Here is a 21,902-nt window from a genome sequence, read left to right as displayed (position 1 = left end):
TAAAATCCTTGTTTGCATTCATTAAGAAATACTTCCGGGGGTTTTCATTTACAGATTAAGTGGCAAGGTTCTGGGCCCCGCTATTCATTAATTACTCAATTCAGGCAAAATTCAGACAGGAAACATATCAGTTAGCATTTCTAGAAAATTCTAGTTTCAGATTCGAAAAATGTTAGTATTTTTCTTGAAAATAGCATTTCTAGAAATTTTTAGTTTCAGGCTTGAAAAATGTTAGTATTTTTCTTGAAAATTCAGCTAGCCTGATAGGTCACTGCAGCCAGATATGTTTCATTAGTTGGAATTAAAATATTGAAATAGATTAAAAAGTTAAAATGATGATACAGCTGAATTAGAATTTACATACTAAAAATATGTCAGGTAGGGCTGATTGTTATGATTCATCAAGGTTTGAGGTTGTGTTATCTAGTGAATCTGTGCATGTATTGCAGTTGGTAGATTCATTCTTTTTTGCTGTGATTGATCATGCTCTCCATCCTATTTGTGGAGTTTATATGGATTTGCTGTAAGCAGTAGTGTATGTTCTGGAGGTTGTAAAATGATGACAATAAAAGAGCACAGAATAAATTTTGCAGTCAACAAACTGAGTATTAACCATTAATGATGTTGTGTTAATGAGCGTGCCTGCATCAGACGTGGACAACGCCCTTCCTAGATCTTCGTCAGCGAAGCCAGGCCATGATGGTGGTTAATAATTGCCTATTCTGGTATTTCATGTTTTTCTTCTTACCAAAGTACGAGAGATCAGATACGGGGTTGGAAGCTAGCTAGTCCTTACCAGAAGTTAATAGCATATATTTTCCAATATATTATTAATTTCTTTTAATTTTATAATTTCATTTTCAAAAGAAGATCAGGAATTCCATAAACAGGTGGGTGAGTTGTTAACCAGGAACAAAAAGCAAAACAAAGATTTTTGTTGTTGTTGTTTTTGTTTTTTTGCTTAGACATAAATTGGAGCTTTATTTGACTTGAAGAGAGGGGAGGCTGACCTCCCTTATCAGATGATAAGATAGTCACGTTCCAGTACAACAAAACAGAGTGGTTCTGTTGATAAATACTGTAGGTTTGGGCAGGAAATAAAGTAATGCAGATTTTTCATGCATCAAAAAGAAAACTGTAATTTCTTTGCTGTGAGAAGACAAACATTTGCTGTAAAAAGTCTGAAATATTTTGTAATCTGATAGGACTGCTGGCAGTTTATACATTACACCCATACTAGGCCCATCCATAAAACTTACAAGTGATTGTTTGTATCTGTTACTGTATACCATATGGTATTGTTGTTTCCAAAATACTTATTATTATGTGACTTAGACAGCTTTACTGTAAATCATTAATTGGTTAACATTACTTCATTTCCTGCCAATTATCTCACAAGTAACAGCATTCATAGTGACGTTTTAAAAATCTAACTTGCTTCTGTCGTTTTCAAGTATCCATCAAGTATTTTTTTGTCTTATTCTTTCTTATCTTCAGTCATTCTCTTTTTTTTCTGTATTCTTTCTTATCTTCAGTTATTCTATTTTTTTCTGCACAAAATATTATGTATGCAGCCTAAACATTGTATCAAATGTAAGGAGAACATAACTCTAATTTTTAATGCACACTGTTTGTCCAACATCTGCATATGATTAACCAAGTGTAATTTGCATAATGTCTGAAGAACATAGACACCTATTTACATATATACACACTGCCATGCCATCGGCATCAACATGCATATACTCAGAGAGGGTACACACCTGTTTCTGGAATGTACAGTTTAGTTTCTCAGTTTTCTTCCATTCACTTGCACAATATTTTCCAGCTCTTTCTGCTTGTAATCAAACCTCTGTAACAGCATTTAAATAAAAAAGAAAAAGAAAAAAGAAGAACAAGAAAGAACAGATTTGGTTACCTTGATAAGTGTCAGTGAATAAAACAGTTTAGTCTTCTATTTTTTTTCTCCCCTTCTTAAATGCAGGTCTATTTGCTTATGTGATCTTAAAATCATACTGCCAGCAGATATATTGAATTATTAGTGTTACTTTTGTTTCTTGAGATGTTTGTGCAGCAGTGAGTAAGGGTCTTACATCTTGTCCAGATGAAAGATTTTGTCTTTCACTGTATCATCAAGGCATTCCTCTTGATATGTTGGTTAGATGTTGTGGTCCTACCTGTTTGTCAGTCCAGTTTTTGTGTATAATTTGAAGTGAAGGACAGACAGGGATTAACTGAGAAGAAAGACAGTGATCCAGACCCTAAGTTTCTGTAGGAAATACTGATTGGGAAGTTTTTGTACACTAAAGTTTTTATTTCGGAGAATGTGAGGAGTTGATGTTTTCTCTTCACTTCACTTACATTACTGTATTTGGGCTTCAGTATGATTGACACATCAAGCAAGGCAAAGTAGAAAAAAAAAGAAGTAATTTACACAGACAATTTTGTTTTGAAATCATAGCTGACTGAGTACAATGAGGTCATTTTTTTGTTTGTTTGGTTGCTTGTTTTTTTTTGTTTTGTTTTTTTCTTTTTTTTTTGCCTTTTTTAAATTTTGATTTTATTGTTCCTTCCTTAAAATGGCTCATTGTGTGCAAGTTGACAGGATCTTGTCAGCATACATTGAGGAAAATTAATTAATAATGGTTAATTGTATTTTCCTAGGTTTTTTTTTGGTTTGTTTGTTGTTGTTTTTTTGTCAGAATACTGCCTTTGTAAACACCATACATTATTGCATTATATTCTTATTTTCATCATTTCATTTACAGTGATTGCTGTCTTTTCCTGGGTCTGTTTTAGAATTCAGTGTCAACTGTCCAAGCTTAGATGCAGTTCAAAATCAAATATCAAATAATTATTATGTTTATAATTCCAAGGCCCTGTTGCGTGTATTTATTTGTGTTTCTTCATATACATGTGCAGTTGTGCTTGTGCATGAACGAACGATTGAGCATCTCTGTGATTGTGAACGTGTTTGCATGTACATGTGTTTTGTGGGCGCATGTGTGCTGTTTTGAGATTTCATTTTGAGATCTGGAGAGGTCTGTCATACTTCAGTCGTACATTTTAGAGGACTGTAGATGGGATTATTGGATTGCAATATACTAGACACTAGACGCCCTTTGAGCACCTGATTATACACAAGCTGATTGAAATTATGGTTAGAATTTAAATGCATATTCCAACAAATAACTTGTCAAGATACTGTGCTGAGAAAGGTCCCAAGAAGAAGAAATGGTTGTGTTAATGACAGTACTTCATACGGCCTTGAATACAGCATATTACAGAATGCATCTTTATTACACAGCGATCCATAGGTCTTGTCAAGCTGGAAATGTAAATTTAAATGACACAGAAAAGAGCTGTCTTGTGCCATGAACATTGACAGCACGTAAGACGGGATACATGTGTAGGGTTTCTTTCTTTTTTTTTTTTTTTTGGTTTTGTTTTTTGTTTGTTTTTCTTATCCAAAAAAGTGCTAAACTGCGTAAAGGAAAGGCATACTGCAGTTTGTAATACTTGAATTTATAGAAAATGTAAAGTAATGAGTGGATTGTTCTGAGCAGATCAGAGTTACATCATGTTATCATTTAATCAGAAATAATACTAAGATAAAACAAGAAAAGAAAACAACAACAGCTTACACATTTACATTAGTGTGCACAGGCTTGTTGCATGCATACATGCACACACACACTCACACATGCTCGCTCACACATGCTCTTGTGTGCACTCACACATACACACACCAATTGATACGTATTCATATTTGCATGCATAATGAATGCACATCATGCAAAACAGCATACATTACTGATGTCCATCTACACATTGATGCTGGCATGATGCATTGCAGTTGCTTGCGCTGTCATAAAAAGTAGTTCTCCCCCAAAATCAGTTGTGCATGCAGTTTATATACATACCTAAAAAGTGAACTGGACTTTGTGTGTACAGCAGATTGTATGCATGGGAATGGGATGTAAGTTGATTGTATGCTAGAGATTAGGATATATATATAACACTGAATGCATGGGGTTAGGAAATAAGATTGAATGCATGTGATAAGGATGTAAGGTTTACAGTGTATGGGATTATGATATGATTGAATGCATGCATGTGGTAGGGATGTAATGTTGACAGAATGTATGGGATTAGCATATGATTGGCTGAGTATATGATAGGGATGTAAGATTGACAGAATGTGAGATTAAGATATAAGATTGACTGTAGTCTATGTGACAGGGATGCAAGACTAATTGAATGCGTGGGATTAAGATACATGAGATAGACCAAATGCATGTGATAAGGATGTAAAATTAACTGAATGTGTTTGATTAAGATGTAAAATTGGCTGAATGCTAAAGAGGATATAAAAATGACTGAATATGTGGAAGTGGGATATAACATGGTTTATCTGGGGTAAGGATATATAACTGAGTGTATGCCTGAGACAAGTTTTATTGTGAAATTAGCAATGGAGCTGTTGATTTTTTTTTTTTAAATTTTTTAATATATTTTTTATAAGACATGCAGACATCAAGGCATACAGGATGGCAGAAAGATGAAGAGGTGGACAGATGAATAGGTAGATAGTTGCATCTGTAACATTCACACATTTCTTATTTATACAAGTGCAGTGAAACAACAACAGTGCTGTCTCTGTCTGTCTTTCACTCATGCTCGTCTCTTTCACTCGCATTGCACACATACACACATGACTTTTTAACTCGCATTGCACACAGACACACATGACTTTTTAACTCGCATTGCACACAGACACACATGACTTTTTAACTCACATTTCACACAGACACACATGACTTTTTAACTCACATTTCACACAGACGGATAGACCTCTCCCTCCCTTCTCCCTCCCTTCACCCCCTCATCCCCTCCACACACACACACTGTTTCTCTCTGCTGTCTTTCATTGGAACTCTACACCCCACTTTCTGTGTCAGTGCAGCTGACTGGACATAGAAAAGATGTGACCCTGCCTGAACAGAATGCAAAATGGTGACCAGTTCATTTGTGAGATGTCAGATGCGTTGACTAGATTTGATTCATTAGTCAAAAAGCAGCTGTTAAATATTCCAGTTTATCTTGTTGCCAAGTTTTAAGTTGCTGTGACGTGTGCTGTGGGCATCTGTGGTGTGGGGAAAAGAGTTGGAGGTGGGTGGATGGGGGGAGAGTGAGGTTGGAGAAAGATCTGTGGTGACTGTGTGGAGAATCATGTGGCTCGGTGCTTTGTTTCAGAAGCTGATGAAATGGATCACATGTTGATATTTAAAAAAGAATGCATGGAGTACTTTGTATTAAAAAAAAAAGAAAAAAAAAAAGACGATCAATGTTTTAATGTCATAGAATGCTTAAGTATGAATACCCGTTTTGATTTTTTTTTTTCTGATGGTTCCTCATTTAGCTATTTTGATAGAAAACTGTCCTGTTACTTGATTGTTTTGGATTTTTGTTTTGTTTAGTTTTTGTTATGTACTGATGTTGAGATTTATTTGGGTTTTGATTTTATTTTTGATTTGAAATGGTTCACTTGCTTTCTTTTTCTTTGTAAAAGCTGCTGGTAAGTTTATTTTCTAATTTCATTTTTGTTTTGTTTTTCAGTTTGAAAGTTTAGCTCTTCGTTATCAAAGTGTGTCTCTTTGCAGTATTTGTAATTGCTTTTGTTTGGTTTAGAATTAGTTCTGTGCATGTGTGTGTAAGTGAACTCGTCATTATGTTGCATGTCTGAGCATTTATGTGCATGTACAAGAATGCGGATGTGTGAGTGAATGCGTGTGTGCGCATATATGTTGGATCGTTTTAGTTTTTTGGTTACTTGAATATGTTTGAGATGCTAGACGTAACATAAACGAAAATTTCTGTGCATAAACCAGCTGTATGCATCTCTCCAGGAAATTACAGGAGGGAAGTCTGTAACTCGGTATTAATCTGTCTCAACACAGTTATTACAAGCAAAGGGATATGCAGCATGTTTCAGGTGGGAGTTGGGTGGGAGGAATGGGTCATAACCTACAATCGTTCAAAGCAAATTATAATCTGAGTAGAGCCTGTATATTTTACGAATGCCTCATCTGGAGATAATTTTCAAGATCTGCTGGAGATAAAGTTGTCAGTGTGTGGACATGATGCCCAGGAAAATCTTTGTGGCAGAACTAAATATTAAAGGAAGAGAACCTCTACTATGGAGGACTCAGGACTGGCAAAACGTGGTGTTGGACATGTCGAGGTGGCTTAGACTGTCCAAGAAGACACCGTGATGATGGATATTTTACCACTTGATTCAGGAAGGCTTGGCTCATGTATACAGTTTGTTCCACAGAAGTAATCCTGATGGTAAACATTTTGCCTGAGAAGTCAGTCTGGTTTTTTTTTGGGGGGGGGAATGGGGGGTGGGGTTTCAGTGGCAAAATTGTTTTGGTTTTATTTATTCTTCTTTCTTTTGTTGGTACTCTGACTGTGTGTCTTTGAACTGATATGCGTTTTGCTTTACTTTTCTTTTATTAGCAGTCAGAGTGTGGTTTGATAATCTGATCTGGCTTGCTTCCTCTGCCTGTCTTTCACGTGATGTGTGTTTTGGTCTGTCTGCCTGTCTCATGTATCTGCTCTGTCCTTGTCTGTTTACCTCTGTGTCTTTGCCCCTCACTATCTGTTTCTTGTTTACAGCATGGAGATTATTTAGTGTTTTGCTTAAGCAAGAATTTACATTATTTTGCTAGGTGTTTTTTTCTTGTTTTGTTTTGTTTTGTTTGTTGTTGTTGTTTTTGTTTATATTTTTCAAATCTTACTTTGGGGTGGGGAGCTACATTTTCTTTCATTTATCAGTGAATTATCTCCTGAGTCAGTTTCTAAGGGAATGATATTGGCATGCCACCTTTATTTCATTGTATTTATCTTTCGTTTCAGTTTATACATTTTTCATGTTATTTTGTATATTGTGTATTTTTGTCTCTCTATTTTCTTTCAGTTTGTTTTATATCAGTCATTTTATTATATTGATTTCCACATCGTTTTTCATGTAATAGTATTATTAATATTTTTGCCTGCCAAAGGCACTGCCTGTATTTTTTGCGTGCTTGGTGAGGACCAGTGACAACAGACCAGCTGACTGCACAGCAGCAATGGGGGAAAAAAACCACATCGTAATTGATGGTAAAGAGGCAGGGTGCCCAGGGTTTGGGGCCTGTTTTGTGGGGACTCGCCACGACTGATGGGATGGAGATTGTTTCAGAGCTGGCCAAAGAGGGTGAGGGGGGAGCATTCAGAGGAGGGGCCATCACTCCTGATGGACTGATTGACGAGGACTTCGAGGCAGAGCTCGGCACACCTCCGGTGAGTGTTGGTGACCAATGAAAACGAGAATGACATTGAAAATGATGAAAATATTGCATGATACTGAAAATGAAAGTGAAGATGATACTGAAATTAGAAATCTTGTATGAGAATGAAGATGATGCCGAAGATGAAAATGTCTGATTTTGAAAATGAGAATGAAGTTGGCAATGAAAGTGAAAATGTGAATGATACTGGAAACAAAAGTGAAGATGATACCAACAGTTAAAAAAAAAAAAGTTGTATAATTCCGAATGTAAAAGAGACGATGATGATGGAAATTAAAATTAAGATGATACTGAGGTTGAAAATGTTATATGATATGGAAAGTGAGAGTGAAGGTGATGATGCAAATGAGATTAAAGATTATGGTGGCAGTGAGAATGAAGGTGATGGTGAAAATTAGAATGATGATTATGGTAAAAGTTCAGTTCAGTTCAGTTACTGGAGGAGGCATTCTGACGAATCCATTTATGCAAAACCACATCTGCTAAGCAGATGCCTTACCAGCACAGTAACCCAGCACACTTAGTTATGCCTTGAGAAAAAAAATGAAATCAATCAATAAATAAAACGGTGAAAATGAGAATAAAGTCGATGTTGAAGTGAAAATGAGAATGACAATTTGTATTTGTATTTCTTTTTATCACAACAGATTTGTCTGTGTGAAATTTGGGCTGCTGTCCCCAGGGAGAGTGTGTCGCTACACTACAGCACCACCCTTTTAAAAATAAAAATTTCCTGCGTGCAGTTTTATTTGTTTTTTTATGTGGATTTTTCTACAGAATTTTGCCAGGAACAACCCTTTTGTTGGGGTGTATTCTTTTACATGCGCTAAGTGCATGCTGCACAACGGACATTGGTTTATCGTCTCATCTGAATGACTAGCATCCAGACCACCACTCAAGGTCTAGTGGAGGGGGAGAAAATATCGGCGGCTGAGCCGTGATTCAAACCAGCATGCTCAAGATTCTCTCGCTTCCTAGCCGGACGGGTTACCTCTAGGCAATCACTCCACTTATGATGGTGAAAATGAGAATGAGGGTGACATAATGAACAAAACACTTCAGGGCAAGAAGAAAATTGGATGTGGTGTTCAGTCCAAAAGGCAAAAAATGGACATTTACACTGCTTCACAACCACCTCAATGGCTACTACTGTCTCTTATACTTCTGTCAGGGCAGTTACTATTTAGTGATGTTTTGGTTGGGCTGTGACTGTTAACAGGTTTTAGCATGCCTGTGAAGGACTGTTTGGTGAGAATGCATGTGATTCACAAAACTGAAAGACATCTTATTGTGATTATAATAAACTAGAGCAGTAGATAAAGTATTGCAGCTATTACTGCAAATGTATGTGGAAGTTTTTTTGGTTTTGTTTTTATTGATATTTGTTTCCTTTGTGCGTGTGACAAGGAAGATGTACTGACATTTTTTAAAATTCACACCACATACGCACATATACACATCTGCATAGACAAGTTGTTGTTGCATGTACATACATTTATATATTTCAATAACAGCAGTCAGCTGTTCAAAAGCAGAAAGACAACTGAGGTTCAAGTTTGAACTTGTATTGATTAAAGGGGGCAGGAATCTTCTTCTTCTTCTTCTGCGTTCACTCGTATGCACACGAGTGGGCTTTTACGTGTATGACCGTTTTTACCCCGCCATGTAGGCAGCCATACTCCGTTTTCGGGGGTGGCAGGAATCTGACCAGCTGGGAGAATCCAGTTTGGGGGAAAAACAGAGGGCTCCTGTCACCATATAGGTGTGAGAACACAAACAACGGCATGTATTTGAAGAGTACTTGGAATCTGTCTCCCACATTTGTGTGCAGCGTGTGCACACATTTGTTATAGTTGTTTGATGTTGGCGTTTATAATGTTTCCATTTTCCCTAGCGTTGTCTCTCCCTATTCACCCTCCACACATACATACACTTTTGCCCCCCAAGCCCCCTCCCACAACCCCTACCCGCACGTTTTTTTTTGTTGTTGTTGTTGTTTGTTTTTGTTTTGTTTTTTCCCCGTCTAATATCACTTCAAGTGGAAAGACGTTAAACTGAAGACGACGACACACGCACACACAGCACACACACACACACAACACCACGTCACACTCAACACAAACACACATGCACACACACTTGCACACACACATGTGTGTGTTCATATGTGCACACTGTCTCACAATGTATGTGTATGCCTGTCTCTCTCACATAAGCATGCACACTCCACATACTTGACATCCTCTTTTTGCCCACATACAGGAAGAGGATGCACAGAGCGAGTTCAGTGATGTCGAACGCTATGGCATTGTGGAAGTGGCAGGTAAGAAATATATACACAGGTGTCTTTGTTTTGGTTTGGAATGTGTGTGTGTTTGTGTGCACATGCACACAATCACTTGGGCTGTGAATGATTAATTTGTGCATATGTGTGTCTGTGATTTGGAGTGTATTTTCTCACAAATGCACAAAAATGAAATACACTTAAGGGAACTAACCACTTGTGAAACAAAGTGGTGGTTTTGATGTGACCTTTTCCAAGGAAATCGGCTGCTGTGGAAGGAGCTAAGTGCACTGAATAAGAGATAGACATTCATTTTATTTTTTTATGTCTTTATAAAGACACATTGATTTCAAGCAGAACCAGTATCAGTATCAGTAGCTCAAAGATGCGTCACTGCGTTTGGTCAAATCCATATACGCTACACCACTTCTGCCAAGCAGATGCCTGACCAGCAGCGTAACCCAACGCGCTTAGTCAGGCCTTGAGAAAAAAAAAAAAAATAAAATAAAATAACAAAAAATAAAATAACAAAAAATAAAATAAATAAATAAATAAAAAATAATAGATAAATACATAAAAATACTACTACTAATAATAATAATATTTATAAGGCGCAAAAACTTGATGAAGTCAACTCTAAGGACACAGACACACACACAAAAAAAAGGAAAAAAGACAATGATGATAAATAAGCAAAGCCAAATTTAGAGGATTACATAAGAGGGAAATTTGTTGACTGAACATGCTGAGCTCACATAGAATGTGCACACTCACACACACACACACACACACACACACACACACACACACACACACACACACACACATACACACACACACACACACACACACTCACACACACATAACACAAACACAAACACTAGTTTTGGTTTCACAATCATTTACAAGCGCTGATAAATATTCAAGTACCAACACTGACCTAAGTCACCACAAGCAATCAAGGGGAGCACATACACATGCTTGAACATGCACCTGACAAGCACACACAAAGCAGGCACATGCCACTGAAAAAAGAAAAGAAAAGAAAACAAAACAAAACAAAAAACAGGTGGGAGGGGGGGTGGGGGGTGAGATGTAGAAGTGCTTTCAGTCGATAAAATGATTCATCTCTCTGAAAACTGTAGCGGTAACATCTGGTCTTGTGTTTGGATAGCTCTTCAGTGAATCTGTTTGATGGTGTGGGGCCAAAGTGACACTCTGTTTTCATTTTCTGCTTTCCCTTCTCACAACACTGTTATTTCCCGCCACACCCTTGAACAGACCCATTGTGTGTGAACTGCCTTAGGCGTTCAGAGGTCATGCAAATGCTGTGGCTTTTCCCGCCGCTGTGTGTGACAGCAGTGTGAGTGGCTGTTGTGGTCTGGATGGAAGTAACATTTTGCTGTTAGTCACCCTGGGTGTTGTAGTGTAGGGAGATGTGTGTGTGTGTGTGTGTGTGTGTGTGTGTGTGTGTGTGTGTGTGTGTGTGTGATGGCATTGATTTTGTCTGTTGGCTGTTTTTATCATGGGCACATGTTGCGTGTTGTGGTGTGTGTTGTTTGTTAGTGTCAGTGTGTTTGTGTGTCAGTGTGTGTGTGTGTGTGTGTGTGTGCATTTTGATTTGTGTGTTTGCTTGCGTGTGTGTGTGTGTTTGTGTGTATGTGTGTTTTATTAGGTGTGTTTTTTTTAGCTTGCTCATTGTGTATATACATGTTTGTGTATGTGTCTCTGGGGTCTGTCTGTCTGTCTGTGAGTCTGTCTGTCTGTGGGCAAGAGAGATTTATGATGTTGGGTTTGTGTTGGAGGAAAAAATATTTGTTATTTAAATGTTTGTGTGTGAGTGTGTGCACACACACAGTAGAGGGAGAATGAAAGAAAATACTTTTTATGATTTGAGATGAGACATTGTATACCCATGTTAGTGTGCTACACACACTCACAACGCACACATGCACACACTCACACACACACACACTAACACACACTTTCTCTCTCTCTCTCTCTCCATCTCTCTCTCTTTCTTTCATACTGTCAGTTTTAAAAAGCATGCAACGTTTACCTGTTTCAGTTCTGTCAAATGCTTTGATGACTTCTATGTTGTTGACTTAACTCATTCTACTCCAGGTATGAGTTAACTCTTACCATGATTACTTCCCCTGTGGACCAGATACAAGTATTCTCACACCAACACATTTGTCGGATTTGCTTGGTACAGTTGGCATTCTAAACCGAACTGTTTATGGAATATGGAAGCATGAAAACGAAGCTTTGTTTGACCAGTTGAATCAACATTTCTCCAACAATTTTTTGCAATTCTAGTGAACCACCATGTTTTTTACTGCAGCGGTCTCATGTTGTGCTGGTCCAGGGGAATTGAAGCAGGCATATAGCTGTGGGGTAGAACGAGTTAATTACTGCCCCAAAGAAGAAGGTGAAAGTCCAGTAAACATCATTAGAACCAAACCCATAAATTAGTGGCATTGCATAGGGAGGTGTGTTTGTATTACCGCTATGAAGTAGAGTCAGAGGTGGGGTAATTGATAATGGATTCTTATGTAGCAATCTATCCAGAAAACTGCTCTAGGTGCTTTACAAAAGACAAGATATTATGCATAACACATTACATCTAATTTATGATACAATTTATCATACCATGTGCAGGGGACGACCTGTATGGACGTAAGGTGATCGTCGTCTCTGCCTGCAAACTGCCGTCCAACAAATCCTTTGACCATCAAAGACTTCTAGAGTGAGTGGCCTTTGTCTCTCTGGCCATGGTGGTTTTCCTTTTGAGGAGGGAAGGAGTGATTTATTTTGATAGCAGTATTTTATAATCTTTAGTTCAATTATAAACGTTCTCTGCTTAATAAAGGAATTTACATTGATGTGTACATTTGCCAGCTGCAGCAGAGTTCTGCCAAGTAATGGGACATCAGTGTGAATACAGTTTCAAAATAATTTTCTCCAAACAGATCTCTTTGATTCCAAACATTACATTTTAAGATAACACTGAAGACATAGAAAAATAATTTTCTCCAAACAGATCTCTTTGTTTCCAAACATTACATTTTAAGATAACACTGAAGACATAGAAAAATGATTTTCTCCAAACAGATCTCTTTGTTTCCAAACATTACATTTTAAGATAACACTGAAGACATAGAAAGGCGATTGCGCTTTACATTAAGAATGAAGGGCTTACACTATCTCCATTCACCCAAGTGGTCATTTTGTCGGTAAAAGTAGCTCAGCAGCATCTTATTTTGCATATTCATAGTGAGCATGTGCATACATTGACAGTTACTGATAACGTATTAAAAGGAGGAGAAGGAAACTACTAAATTTCATTTAAGAGAATGATGTGTGCATAGGCCCCATCACTTGCTGTATAATGTCCATGAGCGATCATCTTTATCAACAAATCTTTGGTCCAGAATTTGTCACTTAAATTTAACTTGAACTGTTCATATGCGTTTGAAAGCTTTTCCGGATTTTTTAAAGGAAACCAACTTCCAGAACGTTTCATAGTTTGTTTTATTTTGTTTTTTAAGATGAGTATAACATGTATTTTTACATATTCTGACAGTGAGTAGCTTTTTTTTTTTTTTTTTTTTTTTTTTGAATGACAGCATTTTTGTTTTTGTTTTATTTCTTTTTCTCTTTTTTTGAATGACATCTGGGGCAGATGTTGATCAGACCTTCATTCTGCACAGTGTGGTGTTGGAGATTGTGGTCTGATCAGCTAATCTTAGAATCATAGTTTTGCTGAAAGAACTGAACCTGTCCAGGGTGATCACCATGTATATTATATGCTTTGTGTGTTACTTACTGTCTGTGCAATAGTCTCATTGTCTCATGATTGCAGGTACATCAAACACACATTAGACAAGTATGTGGAGCAAGACTATGTCCTGGTGTATTTTCATTATGGTCTGAACTCACGGAACAAACCCAGACTGTCCTGGCTTTTACAGGCCTACAGAGAGTTGAACAGAAAGTGAGTATGAATCCTTTTTTTAGGTTTTTATTTATTTATTTATTTATTTATTTTTTTACTTTTACTGCCTACTTCAGAATATTTCAATAAAAATAAAAGATGTAAAAACATTGATAAGTATTTACTGGGCAAGTAGAGAAGTAGCCAAACACTTGAATCAGAACAGGAAATATTTAACACCACAGACCTGATTCAACAGCAGTTCAGGGTCTTTGATGTGTGGCCTCCTGGCAACCAAACATTGATAGATCTCTGTGCACTGCTGGTGCTGGCATTCTGCAGTAGATGAAACTGTGTGTGACTGTGTACTGGGGTCTCGAGATGAGCAGCTTGAGGGTAACACCACTGAAAGCAGATGATAGGGCAGCAACAACAAAAAAGTAGCCAAACTTTCCAGGTAATGTCATGCAGATGGTGATGTCTTTCATATGCTGAATCTAATTCAGTTATCTTTCATATGTGGAATCAAATCTGATTAATCAGGTCTTATAATTATGAACTGAATAAGAACCTAAAAGCAGAAGACTGGCCAATAAAATAATTAACTGAATAAAAGCCTAAAAGCAGAAGACTGGCTAGTAAATCCAATAGATAGATAGATAGATAGATAGATAGGCATCCATCAGTCGCAGGAGACAGGAGCTAAGCTCTGGGTGGTTATTGATACAGCATCGGATGTGGCTGGACAGGTCAATACAGGAATTGCAGTCCCTCCCACACTGCATATGGGTGAAATCTGGTGCTGGTCAGTCCGTCAGGTTTTGGGCCTTTCTCCTCAGTCTCTTTGCCTGGGAACACTGGGCTAGTGTCTCTTTGAACTTGGAGAGGCCTTTCTGCAAAATCTGTCTCAAAGCCAATCATTCTCCATAGAGATCCTTGGGGATCTGGCCATTGGCTGTTTGCACTACATGACCAAGCCAGCACAGATGTCTCTGCTACAGCAGGGTGTACATGGTGGGGATTCCAGCTCTCTCCAGGGTGGTGGTGTTGGAACTTTGTCCTGCCACTTCATGATCAAGATGCATCAGAGGCGGTGCATGTGGAAGGCTTTGAGGTTCATTTCAGGCATGCAGGGTCCAGGGCTCACTACCGTACATGAGGGTGCTTAAAACACAAGCCCTGTAGACTTGGATCTTGGTGTGCTTTGTCAGCTTCTTGTCTGTTCATACTCTCTTTGTCTGTGTAAACATGGTGGTAGCTGCCATGTTGATGCGCTTGCTTAGCTCAGTATTAAGAGTGAGGGAGTCTGAGATACACATATTTCTAATTCCATTCAAAGAAGGGGAATATACCTTCCGGTTTAAAGATAAAATCAATAAATTACTAAATTTATTTGACACGAAAGAATGGTGGAACAACAAAAAGAGTTCCTGTACCTTGATGAGGGCTGAATGATGTTGTTGCGTTCAGCCACTTGTCATCAACATGTAACTAGTATCATCATTTTTATATGACAGTGATGGTGGCATTGAATGTTTGCCAATAAACGTTTTTATATGACAATGATGACAGCATTGAACATTTGCCACATGTATTACTTCATCATTTGATATCTGGTGCAGCTGTAACAGAATGATAATCTCTCTGTACATTGGTTGTGTTTTGCAGATACAAAAAGAACCTGAAGACATTGTATCTTGTTCACCCAACCAATTTTATCAAGGTGCTTTGGAACATATTCCGTCCATTTATCAGGTGAGCTTGTGGATTTTGTTTCTGCCGTTACTGATGCATGTCATCCAGGTATATATATTTTTTTATCAGCCAGGAAATTAACAAATAAAGTTGTTTTAGTTTTGCATTTTATCTTGTTCTGTTCTTCTGTATTTTCCTTATTTATCCACAGTGGTTGTAATCTCTATATAAGTATACAACATTTAGAGTGGTTTGCATATTTGTGTGAAGCAAAGTGATTAGATTACCATTTGAAATGATATATCCTTGTGTGTAGTGTATTCTGTGAATGGAACTGAGTTTTAATTTTGTCTGTTTTTTGTCTTGTGATAAAATAGTGGTGTTGATTTATTGCTAATTCTGTTTGTGTTTTTAGTCTTGTGTCAACCAGTTTCTTCTTATTTTATATTAACTTTTTTTTTCTTTTGCTGTCTTGGTTGTATTAAATCTTTGAATCTTACATTAAAACAAAACAAAACTGTATGTTCTTTTCTCCTGAAATTTTTTTGATTGATTTCTTGAACTCTTGTTTGTATAACTTTATTCATAGATTCACATTTCCCTGATTTTACACAGTTTTGGAGAAGCATGAATGGGAAAGGGACAAGGAACGTATCACACTGTATCCATGTTTACGTTCACAAACATGGCTCTATCCTTAAATTTCTTTCATTCAGTAACTTACTGTCATATGTATACAGAAGTTTTTTCACAGAGTATTTCTAATGCACTGTACCCTTGATGTGAAGCCATAGCACAGTTAGAGACCAGTCTGTATACAGGCACATGAAAGTTATGAGTAAAAATAGGCATATTGCAAGCACGCATGACTTGTATGTAAGTAAACCCGTCCAGTGTTTATAAGACGTCAGCTGACGTCCTGCATAAAGTGTTGCCATAGTGCCTATAAGATATTCATTGACGTCCAGTACATGTTCAGATTTTTCATTCATTGGAGTTTGGTTTAATGAATATAGACAGACTCTGAATGGTTAGTGTGATGTGTCTGGATTATAAAAATACTTAATTAAATGAGCAGATGTCAGATAGAAGACCCCTTTCTTCTTGATAATGACTTGCAAACTGAACCATGTGCATGGAAAGGGGTTGCATCATATGCAAAAGAAAAAAGGCATAAAAAAATTTCCAGTAAAGAAAGTGTTCCGAGCCAGCGGATTTACAAGATTTTACAAGCTGTGTAAATGACTGTTGGATAGCTATAACGATGGAGATGGATCACTGTCTGATGAATCGTTTTGAGTATGACAGTGAATGATGATAGTGATGAAATTGACAACCTATTTGATGCTAATTCAGTCCAATCAGACAGTGTTTTTGAGCAGGTGACAATGACTGACAGAGTGCATGCAGAGAGCGTTGGAAGAGGGGGAGGAGAGGGAGAGGAGTGATGTAAGACAATAAGTTAAATGCCAGCCATAGGGTGTGGAAGTGGGCATGGCCATTGGACATCAGTGAACTGTTACGTGGGCATGGCCATTGGACATCAGTGAACTGTTACGTGGGCATGGCCATTGGATGTCAGTCAGCTGTTGAGTGGGCATGGTCATTGGACGTCAGTCAACAGTCAACTGTTAAGTGGGCATGGCCATTGGACGTCAGTGAACTGTTACGTGGGCATGGCCATTGGACGTCAGTGAACTGTTAAGTGGGCATGGCCATTGGACGTCAGTGAACTGTTACGTGGGCATGGCCATTGGACGTCAGTGAACTGTTAAGTGGGCATGGCCATTAAGCGTCAGTCAACTGTTAAGTGGGCATGGCCGTTAAGCGTCAGTCAACTCTTAAGTGGGCATGGCTATTGGACGTCAGTGAACTGTTAAGTGGGCATGGCCATTGGACGTCAGTCAACTGTTAAGTGGGCATGGCCGTTAAGCGTCAGTCAACTGTTAAGTGGGCATGGCCATTGGACGTCAGTGAACTGTTAAGTGGGCATGGCCATTAAGCGTCAGTCAACTGTTAAGTGGGCATGGCCATTGGACATCAGTGAACTGTTAAGTGGGCATTGCCGTTAAGCGTCAGTCAACTGTTAAGTGGGCATGGCCATTGGACGTCAGTCAACTGTTAAGTGGGCATGGCCGTTAAGCGTCAGTCAACTGTTAAGTGGGCATGGCCATTGGACGTCAGTCAACTGTTAAGTGGGCATGGCCGTTAAGCGTCAGTCAACTGTTAAGTGGGCATGGCCATTGGACATCAGTGAACTGTTAAGTGGGCATTGCCGTTAAGCATCAGTCAACTGTTAAGTGGGCATGGCCATTGGACGTCAGTCAACTGTTAAGTGGGCATGGCCGTTAAGCGTCAGTCAACTGTTAAGTGGGCATGGCCATTGGACGTCAGTCAACTGTTAAGTGGGCATGGCCATTGGACGTCAGTCAACTGTTAAGTGGGCATGGCCATTGGACGTCAGTGAACTGTTAAGTGGGCATGGCCATTAAGCGTCAGTCAACTGTTAAGTGGGCATGGCCATTGGACGTCAGTCAACTGTTAAGTGGGCATGGCCGTTAAGCGTCAGTCAACTGTTAAGTGGGCATGGCCATTGGGCATCAGTAAACTGTTAAGTGGGCATGGCCGTTAAGCGTCAGTCAACTGTTAAGTGGGCATGGCCGTTGGACGTCAGTCAACTGTTGAGTGGGCATGGCCATTGGACGTCAGTCAACTGTTAAGTGGGCATGGCCGTTGGACGTCAGTCAACTGTTAAGTGGGCATGGCCATTGGGCGTTAGTCAACCGTTCTTTCACTGTATAGGAAATGCTTGGTTGAAAGTGCACTGGACACGAAACGTGTGCTTTTACTTTTAACACTTTTTGTCTCTGAATCAGTTCATTGACTTGATTCAAGAGGAAGCAGTCCAGATATATAGCAGACACTTTAATCGGCCCAAGTGCAACCTGGAGGGAGGGAGTGTCATCAGGGAACTTCACCCTCTGTCTGGGAAAAGCTCTTAGCTGTCAAAAAGCTTAACTGCTCAGTTTCTGAGAACATGATTGACTTTTTAATGTTCACTGTACCCTCATTTGTCATTGTTGGGACAGTTATTCACTTACATGTCAACACAAGTTGTGACTGTTTTCATAAACTTATACCCTCTTTTAACTTCTTCTACAGGTATATCCTGAATATAGGCTTGCTATTTCCAGTTGTAGTTTGTTTTCTTTATGGATGCCATTCTGTGGAGGTGGAAATATACTTGTTCACTGTGGTGGTGTGTGTCCATCGAGATCGATGATGACCATCGTTGTCATCCAGCTGGGGGATGGGGGGAGGGTGGTGGTGGGGTGGGGGGGGGGAGGATGCTCATGAATCTATCTGTGAAACAAGTACTAAGCTTTCAAATGTCTGAACAGTTATATAGAATGAAACTAATTGGGGGGGGGGGGGGGGGGGCAGATTCAGAATTGACATTATTTTCCTTCACAAAAATGTTTACATTCTTTCTGCACCTTCCTTACTTTTTGTAATAGAATTGAATCCTCAAAATTCCCTGTCAAGGGGAGAACACTTTTTTCTAAACAAAATTCTCTGACACTGAATGGGTTAAAGAGTGAAATAAGCTTATTCCAAACACACAGTATGTGTGAGTTAAAGAATAGACAAGTATTTTACAAATATAAAGTATAAGTTTAAGAGAAAATTAATATATTGCAAACAAGAAGTGTGTAAAAATGAAAGAATAAATATTATAAACGTAGTATAAGCACAAAGTATGCAAAAGTTAGAGTGAATAAACACATTACAAATGTCAGACAATAAATATATAACAGATTGCAAGCTTCTTTTTTTGTTCTGTTGCTCATACACACTCTCCCAATCTCTCTCTCATACACACATACACACACTCTCTCTCCCTCTCTTCCTCTCTCTCTCTCTCTCACTCAGTGCATTTTGGTTCTTGTCTAATTCTAATGTTGCTCATTTAAACTCTACAAATCCAGCAATAGGTATGTATTTGCTTTATTTGTCTTACGTTTTTTTTTCAAATGAGGTTCCTGCAATCTAACCCCTTAATTTTTGTTTCTGTTTTTTGATATGTAACAAACTTGTGCTTTATTTTTAAAAAAGCATCGCATTTGAGGAGTTTAACATGTTGGAAGAAAAGTGGCACATGCTTTTGCATACTTTTTGTCCCCTTTAATTATACCAGTAAAGAAGCTATGGTGTCTGATTTATGTCAATTGTTCAGTTCCTATGTTTCTGTTCCTTTACTGGTGCAGTGGTATTAGGTAAGCCTTTCATTCTGCGCGTTCCCCTTGCAGCTGTACCTTGTGGCCTATTATTGTTATTAGAATTATTATTTATCATTACTATTATTATTGATATTTATTCCGCCCCACCCCACCCCACCATGTGCCATCCTTGTATTAGTATTATATATATATATATATATATATGTATATGTATATATATATATATATATATATATATTGATATATATATATATATATATATATATATATATATATATTTATATATACATTGCATTGCAAAGAGGTTTTGATTTTCGGGTAGATTGGGAGGGTGTTTTTGTATGCCCTGTTTAATGATTATTTATGGATTTTTATAAATGTATTTGTTGCTCCTGAACCATTTGTTTATTTTTTTGCTTGTAGTCATTAGTTCCAGTGCCCTTATTCCAAAAGCTAATTTGAATGTGCTGCTTTGCTTGCTCTAAAATCATTGCAAGTTAGTTTTGATAGTAAGATGTTCATGCTTTTAAGTAATATTTTGTTGTTGTTGTTTTTTGAAGTTTTACTTTTGGATGTGTATACTTTTAATTATTGTATGTTGTTGTTGTGTGTTTTTTTTTGTTTTTTGTTTTTTTTTTAAATGTATTGAGTAACAAAGAAAACTGATGATAATTTGATGAAACATTCATCTTTTACATGAGATAAAACTCTGAACATTTTGTCACAGGAAATTACAGACACACACATTCACACACACCACACACCACACACACACACACACACACACACACACACACACACATGATATATGATGTAGTGAAAAAAGTTAGGGACATATGATGTAGTGAAAAAAGTTAGGGAGATAATCAAATTTAATTGATATATATTGTTTTGTATGTGTGAGAGAAAGTGTGTTTGTGTGTGTCTTTGTGTCTGTGTGTGTGAAAGATATATATAGAAAGAGTAAGATCAGTTTCTCTTCATGTCCATATTATTGTGACCTGTTTATTTTAAAATACTTATTTTCAAAAAGTGGCATCTGATAAATTTGTCTGTTTCGACATTGTTGTGTTACATTGTGCACGCACCTTTTATTATGTTTTATTTTTCTTAGCTCAGTAAATTATAATTCTGTTGACTGTTTTTGATTGATGACTACATTGATTCATGTACGGTTCTGTGGTGTGACATGTGTTTTGGAAAGAAGCTGTTTCCTGTGAACTGTTGCAATAGCCAGGTGTGACACATGTTTCAGTGTGAAATTTGGAAATAAGCTGATGACTGTGAACTGTTCAAGTATTTTGTATTTGTATTTCTTTTTATCACAACAGATTTCCCTGTGCGAAATTCGGGCTGCTCTCCCCAGGGAGAGCGCGTCGCTACATTACAGCGCCACCCATTTTTTTGTATTTTTTCCTGCATGCAGTTTTATTTGTTTTTCCTATCAAAGTGGATTTTTCTACAAAATGTTGCCAAGAACAACCCTTTTGTTGCCGTGGGTTCTTTTACATGCGCTAAGTGCATGCTGCACACGGGACCTCGATTTATCGTCTCATCCGAATGACTAGTGGCCAGACCACCACTCAAGGTCTAGTGGAGGGAGAGAAAATATCGGCGGCTGAGTTGTGATTCGAACCAGTGTGCTCAGATTTTCTCACTTCCTAGGCGGACGTGTTACCTCTAGGCCATCACTCCAGTAATAGCCAGGTGTGACGTGAACTATTCAGGTAGCCAGGTGTGACGTGTGTTTCAGTGTGAAATGTGGAAAGAAGCTGATGACTGTGAACTATTCAGGTAGCCAGGTGTGATGTGTGTTTCAGTGTGAAATTTGGAAAGAAGCCATTGCCTGTGAACTGTTCAATAGCCAGGTGTGATGTGTGTTTCAGTGTGAAATTCGGAAAGAAGCTGTTGCCTGTGAACTGTTCAAATAGCCAGGTGTGACACATGTTTCAGTGTGAAATTTGGAAAGAAGCTGATGTACGTGAACTACCTGGTGGAGCTGAGGAATCACCTGCCCTTTGATCAGCTGACTGTGCCTCTGCCTGTCCTGGAGTATGTGTCCATCCACATGTGAATTTTTCATTTTAGTGTGTGTGTGTGTGTGTGTGTTTTGCTTTTTTATGTTCTCTTTTTGTGGTTCTGTTGAGTCATGTTTGTCTACCTTTGGGTTTTTATTTATTTTTGTTTATTTTTGTATTTGTTTTTTGGGTTGAGTATGTGTGTCTGTTTGTGTTTATGTGTGTATACGTGAGTATTTGTGTGTGTGTGTGCATGTGTGTGTGTGCGTGTGTGTGTGTGTGTGTGTGTGTGTGCACATGTACATGCGTACATTTTGTGTTTAATCTATTGCATAGTTCACAAGTAAGGTGTACAAATGAAGTTCATTCATT

The 21,902-nt window shown here is 38.1% G+C and overlaps 1 protein-coding gene across 9 annotated transcripts in view; it reads left to right on the top strand.

Moving 5' to 3' along the window:
- The window catches only part of LOC143282947 (rho GTPase-activating protein 8-like), a 62,198-nt gene that overhangs the window by 33,916 nt on the left and 6,380 nt on the right, over positions 1 to 21,902 (top strand). For all 9 annotated transcript variants that reach the window (XM_076588857.1, XM_076588856.1, XM_076588859.1 and 6 more), the window contains 6 exons: positions 7,247 to 7,347; positions 9,618 to 9,678; positions 12,301 to 12,388; positions 13,505 to 13,636; positions 15,245 to 15,331; positions 21,466 to 21,564. In XM_076588857.1, coding sequence (XP_076444972.1) covers positions 7,247 to 7,347; positions 9,618 to 9,678; positions 12,301 to 12,388; positions 13,505 to 13,636; positions 15,245 to 15,331; positions 21,466 to 21,564 — 568 coding nt within the window. The remainder of the gene's footprint in view (positions 1 to 7,246; positions 7,348 to 9,617; positions 9,679 to 12,300; positions 12,389 to 13,504; positions 13,637 to 15,244; positions 15,332 to 21,465; positions 21,565 to 21,902) is intronic.

The sequence above is a fragment of the Babylonia areolata genome, chromosome 6, assembly GCF_041734735.1.
Source record: "Babylonia areolata isolate BAREFJ2019XMU chromosome 6, ASM4173473v1, whole genome shotgun sequence".
Lineage (NCBI taxonomy): Eukaryota > Metazoa > Mollusca > Gastropoda > Neogastropoda > Buccinidae > Babylonia > Babylonia areolata.
This window is presented reverse-complemented; position numbering and strand designations above follow the sequence as displayed.